Source organism: Pithys albifrons, chromosome 3 (genome assembly GCF_047495875.1).
Source record: "Pithys albifrons albifrons isolate INPA30051 chromosome 3, PitAlb_v1, whole genome shotgun sequence".
Lineage (NCBI taxonomy): Eukaryota > Metazoa > Chordata > Aves > Passeriformes > Thamnophilidae > Pithys > Pithys albifrons.
Genome location: NC_092460.1, coordinates 71,704,133 through 71,724,980, shown reverse-complemented (window position 1 = coordinate 71,724,980; position 20,848 = coordinate 71,704,133). Strand labels below are relative to the sequence as shown.

At 36.7% G+C, this 20,848-nt stretch overlaps 1 protein-coding gene across 1 annotated transcript in view; it reads right to left on the bottom strand.

The window, feature by feature from the left end:
• ADAMTS20 (ADAM metallopeptidase with thrombospondin type 1 motif 20) overlaps window positions 1–20,848 on the bottom strand; it is a 91,650-nt gene that overhangs the window by 55,642 nt on the left and 15,160 nt on the right. The window contains exons 4-11 of the mRNA XM_071552364.1: window positions 18,057–18,313; window positions 9,545–9,628; window positions 8,716–8,840; window positions 7,816–7,856; window positions 7,388–7,493; window positions 6,159–6,305; window positions 5,407–5,548; window positions 4,110–4,214 (exon numbers count right to left, since the gene is read on the bottom strand). Of these exons, the coding sequence (XP_071408465.1) occupies window positions 4,110–4,214; window positions 5,407–5,548; window positions 6,159–6,305; window positions 7,388–7,493; window positions 7,816–7,856; window positions 8,716–8,840; window positions 9,545–9,628; window positions 18,057–18,313 (1,007 nt within the window). The remainder of the gene's footprint in view (window positions 1–4,109; window positions 4,215–5,406; window positions 5,549–6,158; window positions 6,306–7,387; window positions 7,494–7,815; window positions 7,857–8,715; window positions 8,841–9,544; window positions 9,629–18,056; window positions 18,314–20,848) is intronic.

The window sequence follows — 20,848 nt, the reverse complement described above, 5'->3', positions numbered from 1 at the left end:
CAGTTTGTCCTGATCCTATTTCCAGACACAGACGTTACCATAGACACTACTGGTAGATACAGGTGCTTTTAAGAGGAAATAAGATGACTGAACACTGAACACAAGTATGAGAAGAAAATGAAAAGGACAAAGCATTGCAGAAGTGGACATGATAATCTGTATTTTGCCTGCCAAATATCCAGTTCTATTGTTCTGAGCTTTTTTTTTCCTTATCAAATACAATCCAAACAGCACCCTGCGAATGACTGTGAATAGCACAGGAAGAGAAAGTTACAGTGGATTGAAAGCAGGAAAGGAAAAGAGGCATAGCTAGTGCCACAAACCAGAAAAACAATGAACAGCTGCAGCACAAGATCAGATCACTGTAATTTATCTGGCCTGTAGCTGAAGTATGAGTGTGAACTGTCTCAAAGTAGATTGCAAACACATAGAGCTGGGAAAGGAGGATTACAATCACATAGAGCTGGGAAAGGAGTATGAACTTTAGAAGTACATACAGATTCAGCACAAAATTCCAAGAGCAGGGAGCAAGATAAGAACACCCACTTAGATGAATGCCAAACTCCTATTGTTGCTAACTGTACCTATGTCTATGGAGTGTTCCCATTCATTCCCTTGAGTGAATGTACTGCTGCAGGCCTCTGTCTTGTCTGCTGCAAGTGGATGTGAGGAAACCTTTTGCTGTGCACTAAACCTATGCCTGCTCTCCATCTTCCTCCTGTAATATACAGTCCAGAAAGCACATTGTTCTAAGAATCAAGACAAGAAGTGGGATCCTACAGCATATAAAAGGAGTCAAAACAGAGCAGTTAATAAAATCAGTATACAAGACAGAAGAAATGGAGCTTGGAAAGACATATAACTGAAGCTGTAAACATGACACCTGAGGTCTCTATCTCTGTAGCATGGATTCTCACACAAGCCTACATTTATAACTCAAATGACATTATCTACAAAACCCACAATATTTTACTTTTTCAAGATTTTCAATTTTTTCTTGAAAAAATCTGCAGACTTTATTTTTCCCTTGAAATTTTTAACTTTTTTGTAATTACATCTCATCAGAAAAGTATTTCACAGAAATCCCAGTTTATAGAAAAAATTCTTGGTTTAAGCTCATACTTTTCTCTGTTCTTACAGTTCAAAAGATCTGCTGCTGCTTTCCAGATGGTGAACATATCCCCCTACCATTCAACTCTGATAAAATCCATCTGAATTTTTTACACTTACTTTACACATATAAACATAAAATGATTTATTCTTTCACATTAAATATCTTTATGTATTACATTCATGAGATAGCCCAGCTATGCAATGATTTTTAATAGAAATCAATACATGGGTAGTAATGTACAACTGAAGAACCGCAAACATGTTTCAGAATCAGACTGGTACTTTTTGCACTGTTCAAAGCAATTCTTTGTTGCTCTGCATTCTCAATTATCTCTGTATCCTTATCGTTTATGTTAAAGGGACTAGGATGAAATCTTGATTCACTTGGTAGCTATTCTAGATATTTTTAGATGCTAACTCAAAATACACTATCTACAGTAGTGAATAGAAGTGATAAATGTTTCTTTAAAACACACAAAGGTTTTCTAATAAAACTGTCACTTGCATCATGTGAATTCCTTCTTGCTGTTAAAGAAGAAAATACTGAGAGTCTGCTGATCTACAGAAATTTTAAAGCTCAAAGAAATTTTTTACTAAAATACAATAAGAAAACCTAAGAGGAAGTGAGGCTAGAAGTTATGCCCTAAGTTGTCCACATTTCCTAAACATCCATCAAGTTAGCTCCTATGTGGAACGTGACAAGAAGAATTATGGTGATTAAGAGAAGAAAACCAAGTCAGCTAAAGCAGTAGAGTTTCTGTTTTAATGAAAAACAACTCTCTCATGTGTCTTGTAATATAGCATTGTAAGATAGCATTCTCTGCTATCTTGGTCCTCAATGCAGCATATAAATACTGATCTTACTGTGACTTATGCTTTTAATTTCTATATATATAATTTATACAACTGTATCTACCAAATTCATTGTGGCATCCAGGGAGTAGACTACATCTAAGTAATCATACAGCACTGTTCTCAGTTCTAGAGAAAAATCCCATGGTAGCTTTGATGACAGAAACAAGACAAAAAAAAGCACTCAACAACTAATATTTTCATGTTATTGTGCCACATTTCACAATAAAAATAACATTTCAATAAAAACTTTATATTGCGGTTATGCCATATAATTGTATTTAGAAAGACAACTCAGGAAATATACCTTTGTATTTAATAATATCTCTCACAAAAGAACATCAGAAACACTTTCAAGTGCTGACTAATGTAGTCCTATGGTGTGTAGAAATTCACCCCTGCAAAACTAACAAGTGTTTACATACAGCATGTCTAGCTATACTTACTACTATTTTGTCTCTGAAATACCAAATAGGCTGCAATCTCTGCTTCAGGAAAGATCTGTGTGATGTTAAAAGAGCTGCCAGAAGCTTAGACTTCCTATGAATCTTTGTGAACCCAAACAGACAAACAGCATCTGAAGCGATGAGACAGAAATGAAGTGAGAAACTTTACTCAGACATGGCAGAATTGCTACTTACAGGCTACTGTCATCCCTAAGAACTCAGAACATATAATAAGAGGAGGTGAAGAGAGATTTTCAGATATTTCAGTGGAAGCCCAACAAGCAAATATAATTAATTTTTACAGGTAACTCCAGGACAAGCAACGTACAGTTTGGTCAGCTCAAAGAAATTTAACTAGTCAGCAAATTGAAGTAAAATTTAAAGTTTCCTATTTTAGAAATAATAATATAGATAATTAATAACATTAACTCTATAGACTTAATACATGCAGCGTTCACATTCTCAAGAAAATATTTTCTTTATTGTCTATAAGAGACTGAAAAATTAGGTTGCATTTTCCCTTTAATGTTTTAAGAAAACACCACCCATACCTACTGCGTATATTATATATATATTACGAAGTCACTGAGCTCTACAAGTGTGTGCACCATGAGACACAGAAAACACAATTCTCTTTCAAAATGTGTGCATCCAGATAAGATGGCATATGGTAAGAAAATACTCCATTAGGAAGTGCAGGTAGTCAGGAAAAGCTGTTTGCTCATTTACTTGAGAGTTTCTGATATTAATAGATTTCTATCTCCTTGTAATTTTCGGGACAGAAAGACACAAGGATTGTTAGAGAAGTGCATAGTGGAAGATCCACTAATCAGACATCCAGGCTTAAAAAGTTGATTCTAAAATAGCAAATCACTTAAACGGATCTCTTCTGTTTTCATCACAGCAATAATGTCTCAAATGCCAAATATAAATTGATTTAGCTTGCTGGAAAATATTAATTGCAATTACTAGTCACCATGCCTTATGTCCATTAACATCAACAGCAGCTTGTGGACTGAGCTTGAAAAGAGCTGTCCCTTAGACAGGAACAAAGACAATTTGTCAGATTAATTAATTACTGCTCTTTCTTACATCTATCAGAGGTAATGACTGTAATTAGCTCTTCACTTCCTGGAGAAAGATGGTTTCACTGCACTAATTACAAAAACCAGGTTTCTGTATTCTTATATAAAAGAAAACCTCTGATGTTGGCAAATTAGAGTCAATTTAATTGAAGACTACACATGAAGTTTACATAAAAGATGAACTTTCTTTCTCATCAGTGACTGACTGAAAAATGGGTTAAACATTGTAACACCAGCTGCATGCATAGGCTATAATCAAGCAAAGCTTCCACTGCAACCTTCAAGTAACTTTTTCTAATCTTGCAAGACAGAAAGAAACCCTTTGAGACAGTTTACCCCCTAAGTTGCTATCTATTAAGACACTATTTTCAAATAGCTCACTGTTTTACTAAACACAGAATCTGCCGAGATTAAAATTTATTGGGGGAAATTTAGAAATAACAAAGTGAAATCTAGCAGCCTTGAATTTAAACTAGATTTTTTAATCATCTCTAAACAGTTAAACTATTAAAAAAAAAATCATTGCTCCTCCAGCCCCTGAAGCTGCCAGAGTACACTGCTTTGATCTTTCTTATCAAAAACTGCAAGTACTGAGAAACAAAGCAAGGCTTACCATTCCCACACCACAAGCCGTTCCATCAGCCAAAGGCATGTGCTGAGTACGACAACCCTTGTGAACACCTTCTGTGCTTGTGCACCATAACCGTTTGCATTGTTTCTAAAGAGAAAATTAGATTACTTTTGTGGTACCTTTTAACGCCATTTTAGACATTACTTGTGATATTTCTGTCTTATACTGTGTGGGCTTAGTGTTCTTGCTACTAGTACTACCATTTTCCACAGATAAAACTGCACAAAAACATAACAGACCTTGCTTAAAGCAAAGCAGGAATGGGAAATATTTGAATCCGATCCCATCAGAATAATAGTTAACTTCAATCTCTATTTCAGTAGCAAATTTAATTTAAAAATACGTAAGAGCTTATGGTTAGCATTGCACAGCACAGTTTACATATAGCCTCAACAAAAGGACTCTCTCTACACTGAGTAAAAAATTGAGAAGTCTCCTTTTCAAACTGTTAAAAGACTCTAAACAGACAAATAACGTCCTCTTCTCTCCCCATAAAGCCTGACTCCCTCAAAATAACCTTTTTCCTCACCAAAAGTTCCACTTACTTTACTCTGAATCTGATCTTAAATTCTCTCCTTTAAACAGTTCCAAGAAGCCATACAATATTGGTAGAGGTATTTCACAAGTTAGTCCAAAATCTAACTCTACATGACATCCTGACAGTAACGAATAAAGTCATAATCTTATATTTGTGTTTACATTGTGATGGGCACATTAAGTTTTCAAAATACAACTTAAGTTTTAATGTTAATCTAATCAAGTTTTCTTTCCATATCTCAATTTTGTGTACAAAATGTATACTCCATCAGACACAAAAATATTTTTTGTCTCTCTGACAAAGTAGAGGGAATCTACGTTTTGGACCAAACATTTAGAACACGTTTGAGATAATATATTAACTTTTAAGTTATAAATTTTTAAAAAGCATTAACAGAAGCAGAGAAGCAAGATCTGGTAATTTAGGATATGTGAAAACATTAGCAGTTTGTGTTGAAAAAATTTTATTTCAGTTGCTGCAGGAAAGCTTAATTTATGGATCTTTAGATCCTTTAAAGGAATTACCACATTCACAGACATAGAAATCAAAATGAATGCATCCTACTCTTTATTTCTATCTATTCTCACATATGAAATTGCAATGATGTTCCCTGGACACTTAACTCTTCAAAAGAATATAATCTGAACTATTACTCATATCAGGATAAAATTATTCCCAAAGCAATAATTTTCAGTAGTCTTTTAGTATAGCTTGAGCATGACTTTTTCTGTTTTCACTCACCAGATATGGGCATACTTGTGACCCAATACCAAATGTAAGTTCACACTGCTTGTTGACATCATACATTGACCCAGGCAACTGAGGGGAAAGATCATATATTCTTCCACTAGGTTTATCTAGGAGGCATTCACCATAGCCAGTACTGTTGTAAAACATGAACAAAATGTAAACAAATCACTCTCAGTTCACTGGGAAGCTCCCCACTACTCACACAACACTTCCACATGCATATCTCAGTGGAGTTACGGGTTTGCATGCTTACTTGACTATACAATGACTTCAAATAAAATTCAGGAATAATGAAATAAACCAGGTTACTTGATTTTCCTTTTTTCTATTTTGCATTCAGATCCACCAAACAAAATTAAGGGGTTTTTTTCTGACGTTTCTCATTTAAAAAAATAAAGGTTAAAAAAGAAGATGGTACTGCCTAAATTATACCTATCACTTATTTTTTACATAAAAACTTCAGAAAATAATGGTTTTCTTATTCTAACCTATTAAAATCATACTAAAGGTTTCTTCAGTAAACAATGGCACTACATTTAAAAACATAAAAAAATCCTTTAGCTCTGCATGTTCAGTGCAACTTTAACAAGATCATGAATTATATATTTTTCTGGATGACTGAGGCCCTACAAGCCAGTGGTTAAACCTAAGAAGAGTTCAAAAATATTATTTAAGCAATACCTTTAAAATACTTCTCAGAAATAATAAAACTCTCAAAATCACAACATTATATTGACACTCACTCAAGAAATTCAGTGATATACTTTTGACTGCATTTTGACCAGGTCCATGGACTTGTATGATAATTTAAAGTTGGAGCCATCACATGATACTGATTTTTAATTCCAGCTTCTTTACATTTAAAACTGTCATCATGAGGCACATTAAATCTAAAAAGCAAAACAGACAAACTTCAAAATAAATTCAGCAATTATTAACTGAAACTCTCCTTGCTGTAACAGTAAATGCTTTATTTTGAGTTTGAAAATGCCTTAAAATTTAAAGGAATTCACTTAGTATACCTATCTGATATTATGGCAATAGGTATCTTTAAATTTTCTTTATTTGTATGCATATTTCTGTCCTTACCCAAATATCTTCAGGGGTACAGGAAGAATTTTAGAATTACATAATGCTTTAGCTCAGCAGAAAACTTCCAGTGTTTTAGGAATATGCCACTTCAAAGGAAAAACCCATTTTCTCAACTGAATATACAGGCCATGGTTAGACTGTCCACATGTTACCCCAACATTCATATCATAACTCACTATTCAGTAACAAAAACTACAGAGCACATCAATATTACACTTCATGCAACTAACGCATCATCTTATTTTACATCTCAGTATCAGTACTATGACAAATAGTATGTGCCCAAATGCACTTGCAGGCACATGAAAATTACCAAGCTAGCTACCCAGTTCTGTAACTTTGTTGTTACCTACACTGTAGCATGCCTCATGGAGCTAGAGCATAGCACCTTTCTGCCATCACTGATGAGGTATGCTTCAGAAAATAAAATGCTGGCATCTCCTCTTATTTTTCTGTGTAAAGTATTTCTTTTTGTGTTACTCTACTGTTTTCTGAAAGGATCAAACACAAGGAAGAATATTTCTGTGTTACATGAATGATTGTCTTAAATTCCAAGCACAGCTAGAACACAGAGTTAACAGGACTGTGTTGTATATCTAGGATATATTCCAGTGTCCCAACCACTTCATATGACAAAAAGACAGAATTCAGCTGTTTGGCTAGTCCTTCCTATAATTCAGGACACCAACCAGGTTATAAAATTCACAATTTCTTTACCTCTAGATAATGGGCAGAGCTCACTCACTGTAAAGGGCAAAAATAATGATCTTCTAAAAGGGCATGTCAGACTGTGCCATCTGAGAAATGCACAGCTCATCACTGGAAATTGGTTGTATCCAAAAGGAAATAAAAAAGTACCTGCTGAGAAATAGGTACTTACACGTGTCCAAGCTCATGTGCTATAGTGAAAGCAGCACTCAGTCCATTTTCTTCACTTACAGAACAGCTGCGCAGTGGGTCACACATTGTACCTAGCTCTGCTAAACCTGCAAAATCAAATCCTTATGTAAAAGCTTAACAGAACAAATGTTCATGTAGTGCCATGTAGTGCAATGAGTACAGTGGCACTCAAGTTAAAAGTCATGCCTCGAGTATGCAGCAAATTTACACAAAACCAGCAACCACCTGGCACTAAAGTACATGCCAGGAGAGAACAGCAAGAAGAAATGAGAAACCATTACTTTTGTCTGTGTGATTTGAATTTTACATGTATTTCCTGATTTATTCCTAATTGATTTTTCTCCATACAGTGAAATTCTCATTTATTTTCTGTTATAAAACCATATTGGTTAAAAAAGAATGACTCACCAAGGGTATCACACTTCTCTCTAGCTCTGCAGATATCTTCCCTTGAAGAAAAACATTTAAAATTATTACAGCATCTGAAAGAGTATTTTAACATATTTCAGTGTTGCTATACTAGTTACAAGAATTACAAATTTGATTCTAAATTCTTAATTTTATAGTCTGTTCAAAAAATTGGTATTCCAGTGAAGGAAGGAATTTAAATTCACCAGACTAAGATCACAGTACTGCTTTCTATCTAGTGTGAAAAGAATAAAACTTAAATACTATGCTAGTTTTCTACAATGGAGACTGTAGATCAAGTATAAAATGCTGCTGAAAAACATGAAGATTGCAGTATACTTGAAACTACCTTGAAACAGTGTGATGTGCTGGAGTGTGTCCAACTGGTACACAGGGGGGAAAAATTAGTGAAAATGAGCAAAAGAGAGACTATTTCAATGAATGAACATCAGAACCTTCACTAAGGTGATTGATGTACAGGAAGAATACATATTAAAATTTAAGAATTTTTCATTTTAAGTTTTTGATACTTTTGATTACACCTGGGCTATCAGGGGCCGACCATCATTGCATCCTTCATCTGATTTCATTATTCACAAGATGCTGCCCCTATCACATATACATACAATAGCTAAAGACTTAATTTCCTTGTAACAATTTCAGGTCTAATTTATTTCAATCATCTTTAATGAAAGGATCATCAAAAGCTTATCTATCAACATAGCACTATCAGAGTAATTCCTTACATATTGATAATCATTGGTTTGGGAAGTGGAAGATAGTCTTTATTCACTTCAGTTATCTATGAACAATGTCAGTGGAATGGTTAAAAGATGATATTGCAAAAACAAAATGGAAGCAAAACGAGCTTAGTAATTGTGACTATTTTAGATACTGTACCTAGTGATGAGAACAGCAGTATCATGATGAGAAGGGTGAGCATCATCCAAAGTGTTTTGTGATTGCTGCCATATGCAAAAATTACGAAGAGTGGTGGCTGCATTAAAAGTGATAGCTGGTCCTTCCTAAGCAAGAAAAAATCAAAAACATCAATAAAGGGTTTTAATATTCATGCATGTGCACTTAATGCCTTGTCATTTGTGCTGCTAATCTGCAAAACAATGACTGTGCATGGAAAGTCAGCAGGACTCTGTGTGGGAGTTCCCTCAACAGATTTGTTTGAAGGATCAGATCTGAATTAGGCCACAAGTCATCAGTCATGAGATCTCATTATTTTAAACAATGCATGCGAGCATTTACCATGTGTTAAATATGAAAAAAAGTGACCAGACATTTATGATGAATATTTATAAAACTCATTAATTTGAAAACCATACACTTCTTACAATCTTAAAATATTACAGCTCTTAGGGCTGAAAACCCTCCATCAAAGCACATAGAAAAGCTGTCATTTCCCTGTCACATTTTCACGTGTATAATCACACTTTAGTTAGTTATGTTATAAGCTTTCATATACTATCTGATTTATGTCAGTACAGGTCAACTGGAGGTGCTAATAGAGAGACAGGGAAATACAGGCATTAAATATATGCCCTGAAGTTAACCTCACATTTGACATTTCATCTCTTTTTACAAAACAAAATTTTATAGTTAAAGAAAATATTTTGTATTTAAAACTTAAAAAAAACAACTTTGGAATGACAATGAAAATTCATGCATTTTGGTTCTTATACCAGAAAGAAATCTTTTAAATATTTATTTTTCTTACCCGTTCATTGTGAATTACAATTAATTTGACAATAACTATATTTATAAGATTTCCAATACTTGAATCTTTATAGATTGCCGCAACCTAAAGAGAAAAAATCCCAGAAGATTAGAATATTCAACTCATCTTTTAATCGAGCAAAAAAATTGTCAAAGGAAAATGAGTCATTACATAAGAGATATCTCATGCATCCATCTGTACCTTCTTACCCAAGGATGTGGTGACAAATCCAAAGAGTTGTGTAGGTTTTAATACCCAAATAGCTACAATTTTATATTCATTTGGACACTTGGACACCACACTGAAAAGCTGATGTAAAAAGTGCATTTATTATACACTGTAAAACCTGTAGTTTATTGATAAAATATCAAAGAAAGAAAAAAGCAACTTTACCACAACTATCAGGTAGAAGCTCGTTTATGTTTATTATTTGTAGAATCAATTTCTAAAATACTAGAGAGTTTTAGAAAGCAACTTTGAACAGGTAAGTTTTTGCCCTTGCTTTTAATGGAAGCTGGACAGAATTGTAAACCTGTATTGCAAATATACATGACAAATACACTGGTTTCTTTCCTCATTCTCAAAATTTTATTTACATACCCAACAGGCATTTTTATACATAGTCTTGCAGACAGATAGTGAAAATCATGAGTCAATTCCATACACTAAAGTGAACCACTTTGAAAGTTATTCTTCATAAAAGCAGTAAAAAAGTTTATACCTTCTCAATAACAGCATCAGACATCTCATCCATATGGATTCTACAATTTGGCTTAAAGCAGTTGTCAAATTACAACCTTATGTAAAAAAAGAGTTGCCAACAAACACATAAGTATTGGCTTTTGTCCCTTCAAGCTTGTGCTAAGGTTTCAAGTCTACAGAATTGAGCAAGGAACTGATGCAGCTGCAAAATTATGATTTTTTTTTTAAATCAGTTTTACTGATCAACATGATCTCATTCCTGATGCAATTCCTTCTGCACCAGTGCCGACAGAGGGAAAGGTGAAGAACAGACTTCTCTCAAAAGTCACCTACACTCGAATTGGCTGAAACTGCTTGTGGAACTACAGCCTTGTAGTATATGAATTCTATTTACCTGAGATCAAGTAATCCTGCTAAAACTTGGAACTGACAAAGCACTCACTGGCTCCCAACTCATGCTCCACCTTTCTCTAAACTGGAGAGAGCACAATGCACAGTGTTGTCCTTCATTCTTTTGCTGGTACACAGGCTGGAAACAGAGGATTCAATAAGGGCAGGGAATGAGCCAGAGTTTCAGAACCCATGTGGAGAACACATTTCAGAGCAGTACAGCTATTGTTTATTCTTTCCATATGGAGTCCTTTCTTGGTTACTAACCAGCAAGCATCCAATTATTCTGAGGTGGGAATAAAGAACACCCCTCAAATAATCACTGAAGAGTTGAATCCATTGTGCATGGATAGATTCAGAATCTTTTATCAAAAAAAGATGTGTGAAATGCTCAACCACTATTTAGGCAGAACTTGAGCAGAATAAACTACCATATTTCTCCTATCAAAATGACTTTACCACAATCAAGCTCATAATATGCTCTTATACTTAGAGATCCATTTTGATAAACTTAGAAAGTATATTTCTCAATACTTATCCTCCCCAGAAACAATGCATATTCCTGTATGAACTTTGTCTTAGAATAACATAACACAATTTTCACATTCATCTCAGCTCATGTAACTAACTGTAAGCAAGTTGTTTAAACTTCAGTTTAGAAGGAGAAGGAATGAACTGTTCTGTAGACATGACTATCTAAAGATATGTATTTAGATATACATATTTTCATACAAAACTGAAAGATAAGCTATTTCATTTCTTCATCCCTTTACTATGGAAGGAGATGTCTGATTTTCAGATGTATAAGGCTGAGGGAGATTAATTCCGGCCTATCTCTTTCAAGTTTTATTTCTCTTTACCAAAGAAAAGTAATATCAGAGAGAAATCTGAAATGAGATCTGTGAGGATCTTTGGCTTATAATGTGAATGTGCTTGTTCCAAGGATTGATTCTCAAACCACTTAAGCTGATCTAAGAGCCACTTACAACTGACAATTTGTTACAAGATAAACCTATACAAGAAGATTACACCTGTATAATGTTAACAGAGACATCTTTCCCTACACCTGGTTCTTGCATTTGGCCTTGTAGATCTTCACGACAGTCACATGGGCCCAATCCTCAAGCTTGTCAAGGTCTTTCTGGGTAGCACAACTTTCCTCAAGCAACTCAACTGAATCACTGAGCTTGACGTCATCTGCAAACTTGCTGAGGGTTCACAGAATTCCGTTGTCTGTGTCACTGATGAAGACATTAAGAGGTACTGGTCCCAAGATGGACCCTGGAGGGACACCACTCATGACTGGTTTCCATTTGTATTGAGGTATTGGCATTAATTCTTTTGACAAGGCCATTCAGTCAGTTTCTTACCCACCTAACAGTTCACACATCAAACCCATATCTTTCCAATTTACTGGCCAGAATGTTGTGGGAACCATACTAAAAGGCCTTACAGACATCCAGGTAGATGACACCTGTAGATCTCCCCTTGTCCACTGATGCAGTCACTCCACTGAAAGCCTTTTGCAGGTTTAAGCATCACCATCATAGAATGCCGCTAGATTAGTCAGAAACATCTCTCAATTAACTTGTAAATCAGTCTAGTTAATGTCTGGTTTTGGAACAGAAAGCTCTTACACTCTGGAAACAGATGCATTTCACTGGCTCTCAAGTAAAGAGCATGCAGGTCACCTGAGGTAGTAACACCGTCAACAAAAACCAATACAGGATTTGTTCAGTTCTACAAGGGTATATATTAGGTAGAATAGGTAAAGGGATTGAGAACTGAATGGGTGGGTTAACTAGATTCAGCTAACACCAAGTAATACCTGAGTGCCTAAACTGTGACTATCAACCTTCAGTGCAACATTAGCCCTCAGTTTCTCAAAGGCCTCCTGTACCATACATAGTCCCTTGAAAAAAACCTGCTACTTCTGTGCAAGTGCTGACTGATGAGGTTATCCTGATAAAAAAATCTGAAAACACAGAGGAAGTAACACAAAACACAGATTTAATAGTCCTTCTTCCTATAAGTCGACATAATACCCATTTAAAATATTCGAGCAAAAGTGTATCTTCAAAACCTAATACTAGTTATTATACCTCAAAGGGCATGTATCAGACTGAGTCAGTCAGAAAACAATATCTCACTGCACACCTGAAGTGAATCTGTTCCAGGACTTTCAACACCTCATCTACACACCATCTGAATTACCTACTGGTTATCTCTGGAGATGAGCTGAGGACTGAAATAATGTCATGTAGATGCCAGAGGCCAGCAGCTCTTGCCAAATTCTGAAGCATACCTTCACTCATACTGGAGACAGGTAAGTTCATCCTAAACCTAAGAGTAACAACTGCCTTGATTAACTCTACACTTGAGTCAAAGTATGGATCCTTTGCCTCATGGGCACTTTCATGACCTCCAAACATTTAGTTATTACCACTGCTTTCAAAAGGCTGAAGAGAAAGCCTCTGTGCTGGTAAAAAGATGCCCTTAACTGCAAAGGTATGATGTTCTCTGGCTGGCTGAACACATGTGAAAAGAAAAAACTTGACAGTTGGTAACAACAAACCAAACTTAAAGATTTAGCTAGAGAGCTGTGCAGACTAAAGTTATCAGCTGAGATTTCAAATGATAGGTCGATACAGGGAACTACCAAAGATCTGAAATATCTTATTTTCAATGAAAAAATTTAAGAGATAAGTACTCCCTGCTCCTGTACTCTAATGATACCTCTCTCCATCATCTCTTATTGGAAGCATTCATGATATGGGATAGGAATTTAACAGAATACACCATTTCTTTACAATTTCCAGATCTACTTGCTTTACATTGATCTAAATACAGGCTTCACAGAAGTAGGAAGTAATAGACAAGACAAAGTGAAATTAGTTTTAAAAGATTTTTCAGATTCTCAAAACCAGCATCTGCACCACAGAACAGTTCTGTTTGCCCATCAACAAATAAGGAAAAAAATACATAAATTAAATTAGTTACCCTTCAGTGGAAGGATCACAGCTTTTATTTTCATGGAACTCTCAAAGATTAAGTCAGACTTTTTCATTGCCAAAGCTGTGGCTGCCAGTTGATTGGAAGCAACTTGGTCACAAAGTTTAGTTTCTCTTGACATCCCTGTTCTAACTGTCCATTAAAATGCCCCATGTAGAAAAGAGGCTAATAAAAAACAAGTATGCCTAGAGGTTGGAAGACAAGTAAATGGTATATCCAAAACCAACTGGACTTCTTCAGGTCTTTTTTTCCTTTTTTGTTTCTTTCCCTAAATGTCGTTATCACAAGGTCCTTTTTTTTGTTTTCCTCTTTTCTGTTACACACAACCATGATACCTTTGTGGGCTCCAACAATCTCCTATTTATCACTGCAGTGCTGAAAGTATGTAAGATATCCAGGATCTGAGATATTTCGCCTTCACCTCTTCCACTGTCATACCATGATTCTGTCATATAATTCATAAGACCCCAAAATTGTCTGAAGTCATGAGATGTGAGAAGTTATAGCTTCACTGAACAAGAAAGAACTGTGTTATTTCTGCTGGTGCTACTTTTTTCTGTTCCATGCATATTTCTGTACAAAACTGGCTTCCATCAGTGGAATTTAATGCCAGAAGAGACTTCTCATGCAAACTTGCACAAGTATATCTATATGTCTCAGAGTTACCATTTTTCCACTATGGTTTTTACATTGCCTTCTGTCCCCTCATCCAAGTTTTCGTCGATCTACTATCCTTTAAGTTAACGAAACAGAAGTTCCACATGACATCTATTAGAGTGCTTTAGTGGAGGCAAAAAGCCCTTTAAAAGGCTGAGTCACCCTGGGTGCTGGTTTTGGCCGGGGTAGAAATAGTTTCCTTCACAGCGACCAGAATGGGGCTGTGTTTTGGATTTGTGCTGAACACAGGGTTGATAATACTTTTGTTATTGCTGAGCAGTGTTTACACAGAGCCAAGGCCTTTTCTGCTTTTCATACTGCCACATTGACAAGGAATTTGAAGGTGCTTGGGAGAGTGGGAGGAGACAGAGCTGGGACAGGTAATCCAAACTGATCAAAGAGATATTTCAGACCATATGACATCATGCTCAGTATATAAAGTGGGGGGAAGGAGGAAAGAGTGGTTTGCACTGATGGTGTTTGTCTTCCTAAATAACCATGATATATGATGGGGCCCTGCTCTCCTGGAGATGGCTGAATAGCTGCCTGCCCATGGGAAGCAGAGAAGTCCTATTCCTTGTTTTGCTTTGCCTGTGCACTTGGCTTTTCCTTTCCCTGTTATACTGTCTTTATCTCCCCACCCATGAGTTTTCTGGCTTCTACCCCTTCACTTCTCTCCCTGATCCTGCTGGTGGGGAAGTGAGCAAGTGGCTGCACCGGGCTTGGTTGCTGGCTGGGGTTAACCTACAAACTACTCAAGTCTACTGCCTATATTTAAATGATGATATGGCAGTATCAGTAATGACAAATATTCTTAAATGATAGTATGCACCTACATTTACTCAGAGTACTATGGAAAGATGAACTGTTAACTGTTGCATAGTATAAACTTCAAAGAAAGTATAAAAATGTTCTTTAAATTCATCCCATATACTTTGGGACAAAATTATCAGGCTGTTTGTAATGATGGGGGCAGCACACTGGTGCACAGGATCTTTCCATACAGAAAATATTTCAAGATCAATGAGGATGCTTAGTGGTCACAAGCGGAAAAAAAAGCATAAACAAGGCTACAACTAGAAAAATGTTTGTTAAGATCTGTTACGCACTACCTTACATTTTACATCCCAGTAAATAATGGTAGTCACAAAACATGACAAAATAACATTAACTATTTCAAGGTACTTCGATGGCAGCTTGATTTGCAGAGATCTGAAAGACAAGACTACAGTAGGAACAAAAAACACAGTCAAAGCCATTTCTGTGCAGTCTAAGTCAGAAACCCCGTCCTGATGAAAATCAAACCCACTAGGTTTTAACACCGCATTATAATAGTACTATTTTACCATTATATAACACCATTTTATGATTCCACAATCTCCCTTAACATTAAATGATCTAGACTGATGCTGTGCCAATACTGTTCTTGAATGCATGGCACCCCCCCATGCTCCAACTTTAGCACTCAGATGACTTGGCAGTCAGCCAAGTTCATGATCTAAGCTGGCCACCACAGCCCTCTCACAGGTGGGTTTACATGCTATGATTTCTTTTCAGAAAGGCAAGTAGTTTTTTACTACTAAACAAAGCAGTACAGTACTTAAAAGGATGTTAATAATCAGGGGGCCTGATAAAGAAAATGAGGATAGTACCACAAAATGTCTCATGGAAGCAGACTGGAGGTGGTTTTGGTGCTTTTATAGTAAGTTCCAGTGTCTTAATGAATTATTTCAGTTGCTCAGATCAAGCCTTTGTGTTAGGGGCCTTGAATTTTCAAAACATAGTGTGTCTAAGATGAAGTCCTCCAGCTACTAAAGGTAGTGCCTACTGCCTGCTCTACTGACACAAAACTTGGAGGACCAACAAAAAACAGTGCAAGTTAAGCGATCACAGAATTGTTTATTATTTTATTTATCATTTCACATTAAATAATGCCACTTTTACTGTATTTCAATACAAATTTTTTATAAAGTCCTATGGCAAAGGTATTCCATGTATTTTCAATAACATATTTCAATCAGAACCAGGAAGTATTTCCAAGACATAGTGTAAATAATGTGAATACTCATATTGCCAACATTTATGCAGCTTTAAAGAAATGAGAAAATGCATTACAGTTCCAGTTCAATGGGATTACTTGCATGCTGAGAGTTAAGCCTTTTCAGGTTGAATTGGATGAGTGACAAGACACTTAAAACCCTCAAAATATTTAGCAGCATATTTCAGTTCTTATCTTCCACTCATAAAATAGCAGCAAGTTTACTCTGGTGGCTTTGTTGTTGTTAAAAAAACAAAACAAAAAACAACAAAGGAAATAAAAGAAGAATGGTCCAGAATTTCAAAGGTTCTTCTGGGAGCTAGATGTCTAAGTTTCATTAAAATTTAATGGAATTTATATGCTTGAAGTTTTTAGGTTTCTTTAAAATCCAAGCCAAACCTGAATAACCTTTAAAGTTTCAGAATTATTACAAGAGTAGAGTATAATGCTTGATTCACTTTAAATGCCAGCAACCTGACAATTTCCCATAACAGGAGAAGATGTTTGATCAGACACAAGTACCAGTTAAATTTAATAATCAAAGCTATAGGTATAATGGCAGAAAGGATAAAATTTAATAGTTTCATTTCTTTCCTTTAGGGGTAATCGAATAAGACTAATAATGGCTTTATTTCAAACACTAAGAGGCTGTGGGTCAAAAAATGACCCACCTGCACAGTGATAAATTCTAATACAGAATCCATGGCAAAGAATGGTAGTCATTCGTTTTCCTATCCTTCATAATTTTTTACTAGTTTACTGAAAAATAATTGTTATGGAGAAGGATGAGAAAAGAAGAGACTGAAGACTGTGTATTCGTATGCATTATTTGATTTGTTTGACAAATCAATATATATGTGAGGAGACAGACCAGAAGACTTCCGATTATTCTGTGATTCCAAGATACTGCTGAAATGCTTCAAGGAGAAGGGATATAAGCTGGGATATGTATTCTCTGGGGGAAACAGGGGCAGGGCAGCAGAATTAACTGAACTGTAAACAAAATCAGAATTAAGATTTGAATTCCTATTTTTTTAAATCTGCATTTATAAAAGCTCAACAATGCCAGAAACATCTTGAGAAACTTTTGTTTCAAGATACCCTCAGAAGTAGTAGATGTACATAATGCTCATGCCGTTGTGGAAAATCTAAAAATAATTACAATGCAGAATATGCTAGCATGCCTTTTCCTATCATTCAAGAGATGTCACAGTAAAATTTTGATTATACCAAGCTTATTGTACTGTATTCTGAATCAATACAAGTTATGACTTTTGGTTCAAAAAACAATTTACCACAGAAAAATCATAAATAAATTTTGCCAGTTGAAAGTCTGACCCATGCTAATCTGAAATTACTTGAAAACTTGAAAAACTAGGATTACCACAACTCTGCACTCTTTTTTCATAATGCCTTTTATCTTGTCTGCTGTAATTAATTGATACATTTAACTCCCTGAAGCTTAAGAATTCTTCTAAAGCAACAGAAAATCAGGAAATTGGTCACATCATTTCACCTAAACACCTTACACTGCATTAAACTGCAAAGATTCATGACCTGAAATTTTGGCCCTACTTTTTCATTTATATTTATGCAATCTCTCTCTTTTGATACAGAATTTGGTCAAACCAGAAGACAGGAAAGTTGCAGAAAAGAAAACAAAAGAACCAAAATAATTAAATTGTTAATACTTAATAACTAAAGTTTACTTACTATTGACATCAGTGTTAGTATGTAGTGCTGCAAATTCTGCCCATGGTGACGAACCATTTTGGCATCAGCTGTAACCATCACTTCCACATATCTTGGATAGGAAAGAAAACGCTTTTTCCTGGAATGTGGATTGCCACCATCCTCTACAGAGAGGTTATTTAAAGCATACTCTGAACCAAGAGACTTCTGTAAAACACTGTTCTCTTCATTTAAACTGCGCAAGGTTGAACGTAATAAAGTGTTCTTCAACTCTTTATCTGTAAAGTAAAAAATATTTACTGTTGAATGCAGCTTCTAAATTTAAAAAGAGGCAAAAGGCTGCCCAAAATAGCCAAAGCAAACTTCCATTTATGATCTTAGAGAAACAGTGCAAGAACTAAAAAAAATATATGAAATGAAGAAGACTGTAATAGGAACATCAAATCAGATGTCTTGTACATTATCATAGAGTTCTATCATAAATAGATTTTTTGTTAAAAAATTAGTTATGAGACAGCAGTATTCCAGGCCAGGATGCCATTGGCCTTCTTGGCCACATGGGCACATTGCTGGCTCATGTTCAGCTGCTGTGAACCAGCACCACCCAGTTTGTTTTCTCCTGGGTCAGTTTCCAGCCACTCTTCCCCCATCCTGTAGTGCTGCATGGAGTTGGTGTGACCAAGGGAAGGACTCAGCACTTCATCTTATTGTACCTCATACAACTGACCTCACTCTCCAGATCCCTCTGCAGAGACTTCCTACCCTCCAGGAGACCAACAGTCCCACCTGGTTTAGTGTCATCTGTGAACTGACTGAGGGTGCACTCTATCCCCTCATTCAGATCATCATTAAAGATACTAAACAGAACTGGCCACAATACTGACCCTTGGGAACACCACTGGGAAACCAGTCATCACCTGGATGTAACTCCATTCACCCCCACTGTCTGGGCCTAGCCACCCAGCCAGTTTTCAACCCATTGAAGAGTCCACCTGTCCAAGCCATGGACTGCCAGCTTCACCAGATCTGTGAGGCAGTACCAGAGGCTTTACTGAAGTCCTGGCAGACTATATCCACAGCCCTGCCCTGATCCACTAGGTGAGTCACCTGGTCATAAAAGGAGATCAGGTTAGTCAAGTAGGACCTTTCTTTTCTAAACCCATGCTAACTGGGCCTGATCTTCTGGCCATTCTGTAGGTGCCATGGGATCACACTCAAGATATAATCTCTTCCCCAACCTTTCTTGGCACCAAGGACAGGCTGACAGGCTCCTTCCAACTTTCTTTTAGATGGGCATCACACTGGCCAACCTCAATCTGTATGGAACTGCCCCTATTAAGCAGGATAATAAATGATGGAGTGTGGCTTGGTAAGCTCTTCTGCTGGCTCCCTCAGTACTCTTGGGTGAATCCCAGCCAGCCTCATAGACTTGTGAGTTTCTAAGTGGCACAAGGGGTTATTACTTCCTCCTCGATTGCAGGGTTCTATTCTGCTACACATCTTTGTCTACCAGCTCAGGGGGTTGGTCTTTCTGTTGAAGATGGAGTCAAAGAAGGCATTAAGTGCCTCAGTTGTTTCCTCATCCTTGGTTGAATGTTCCCCTCTGCATCCAATAAAGGATGGTGATTTTCCTTAACCCTCCTTTTGTTAATGTATTTCTAAAAACACTTTTTGTTATCTTTCACAGGGGTGGCCACATTGAGTTCTAGTTGAGCTTTAGTCTTTCTATTTACTTTCTACACAACATAATCACACGCTTGTACTCTTGATGAGTTACCTGACCCTTCTTCCAAAGGTTATGAACTTTCTTTTTTTCCCTGTCAAGTTCCAGCAAAAGTTCCCTGTTCAATCAGGCTGGTCTTCTTCCGTGCCAGCTCATCTACCAGTACACAGGGATGGCCTGCTCCTGAACCTTTAGGATTTCTTTCTTAAATCATGTCCAGCCTTCCTGGACCCCTTTGTTATTAAGGACTGTTTCCCAAGGGACTCTCTGAACCAGTGTCCTAAATGGGCCAAAGTCCTTCCCACCACATCTCACACCAGCCCTTTTCTGTTCATAAGCAACTGTTCTAGCAGGACACCATCCCTGGTGGGCTCGCTTACCAGCTGTGCCAGGAAATTATCTTCCATGCACTCCATGACACTCCTAGACTACCTCCTCTCCATTGTGTTGAGTTTCTGTTTCATGAAATGTTAGCCAACAGCTTATAGAATATTTTATCTACCTCTTCATCTTGGTTGGGTGGTCTGTAACAGACTCTCACAGGGACACCTGCCTTGTTAGTCTTCCCCCTGATCCTTCCCCAGACCATTTAACCTTATCATGATTACCCTTGAGCTCTATACAGTCAAAACACTCCCTAATGCACAGAGCCACTCCACCACCTCTCCTTCCTCACCTGTCATTTCTGAAGAGCTTGTAGACATCCATTGCAGCACCCCAGTCATGTAGGTCATCCCATCACGTTTCCACGATGGTGACTACATTATAGCTTTACTGATGCATGAAGGCTTTCAGCTCCTCCTGTTGGTTTCCTATATTGTGTGCACTGCTTTAGATGCACTTCAGCTGGGCTATTTTACACCCAGCACTGGCATGACATCCCCAGGCGCATCACTGGTGAGTCTGGTCTTACCCCCTTCCCCCTTTAAACCTAGTTTAAAGCCCACTCAATTAGCCCTACTAACACATGGGCTAGAATCCTTTTCCCCTTTTACACAAGTGAACCTCATCTGTCTCCAGTCTTGTGTCAAGCAAACCACCCTATGACTGAAAAAAAACAAAATTCCAAGGATGGCACCAGACTTTAAGC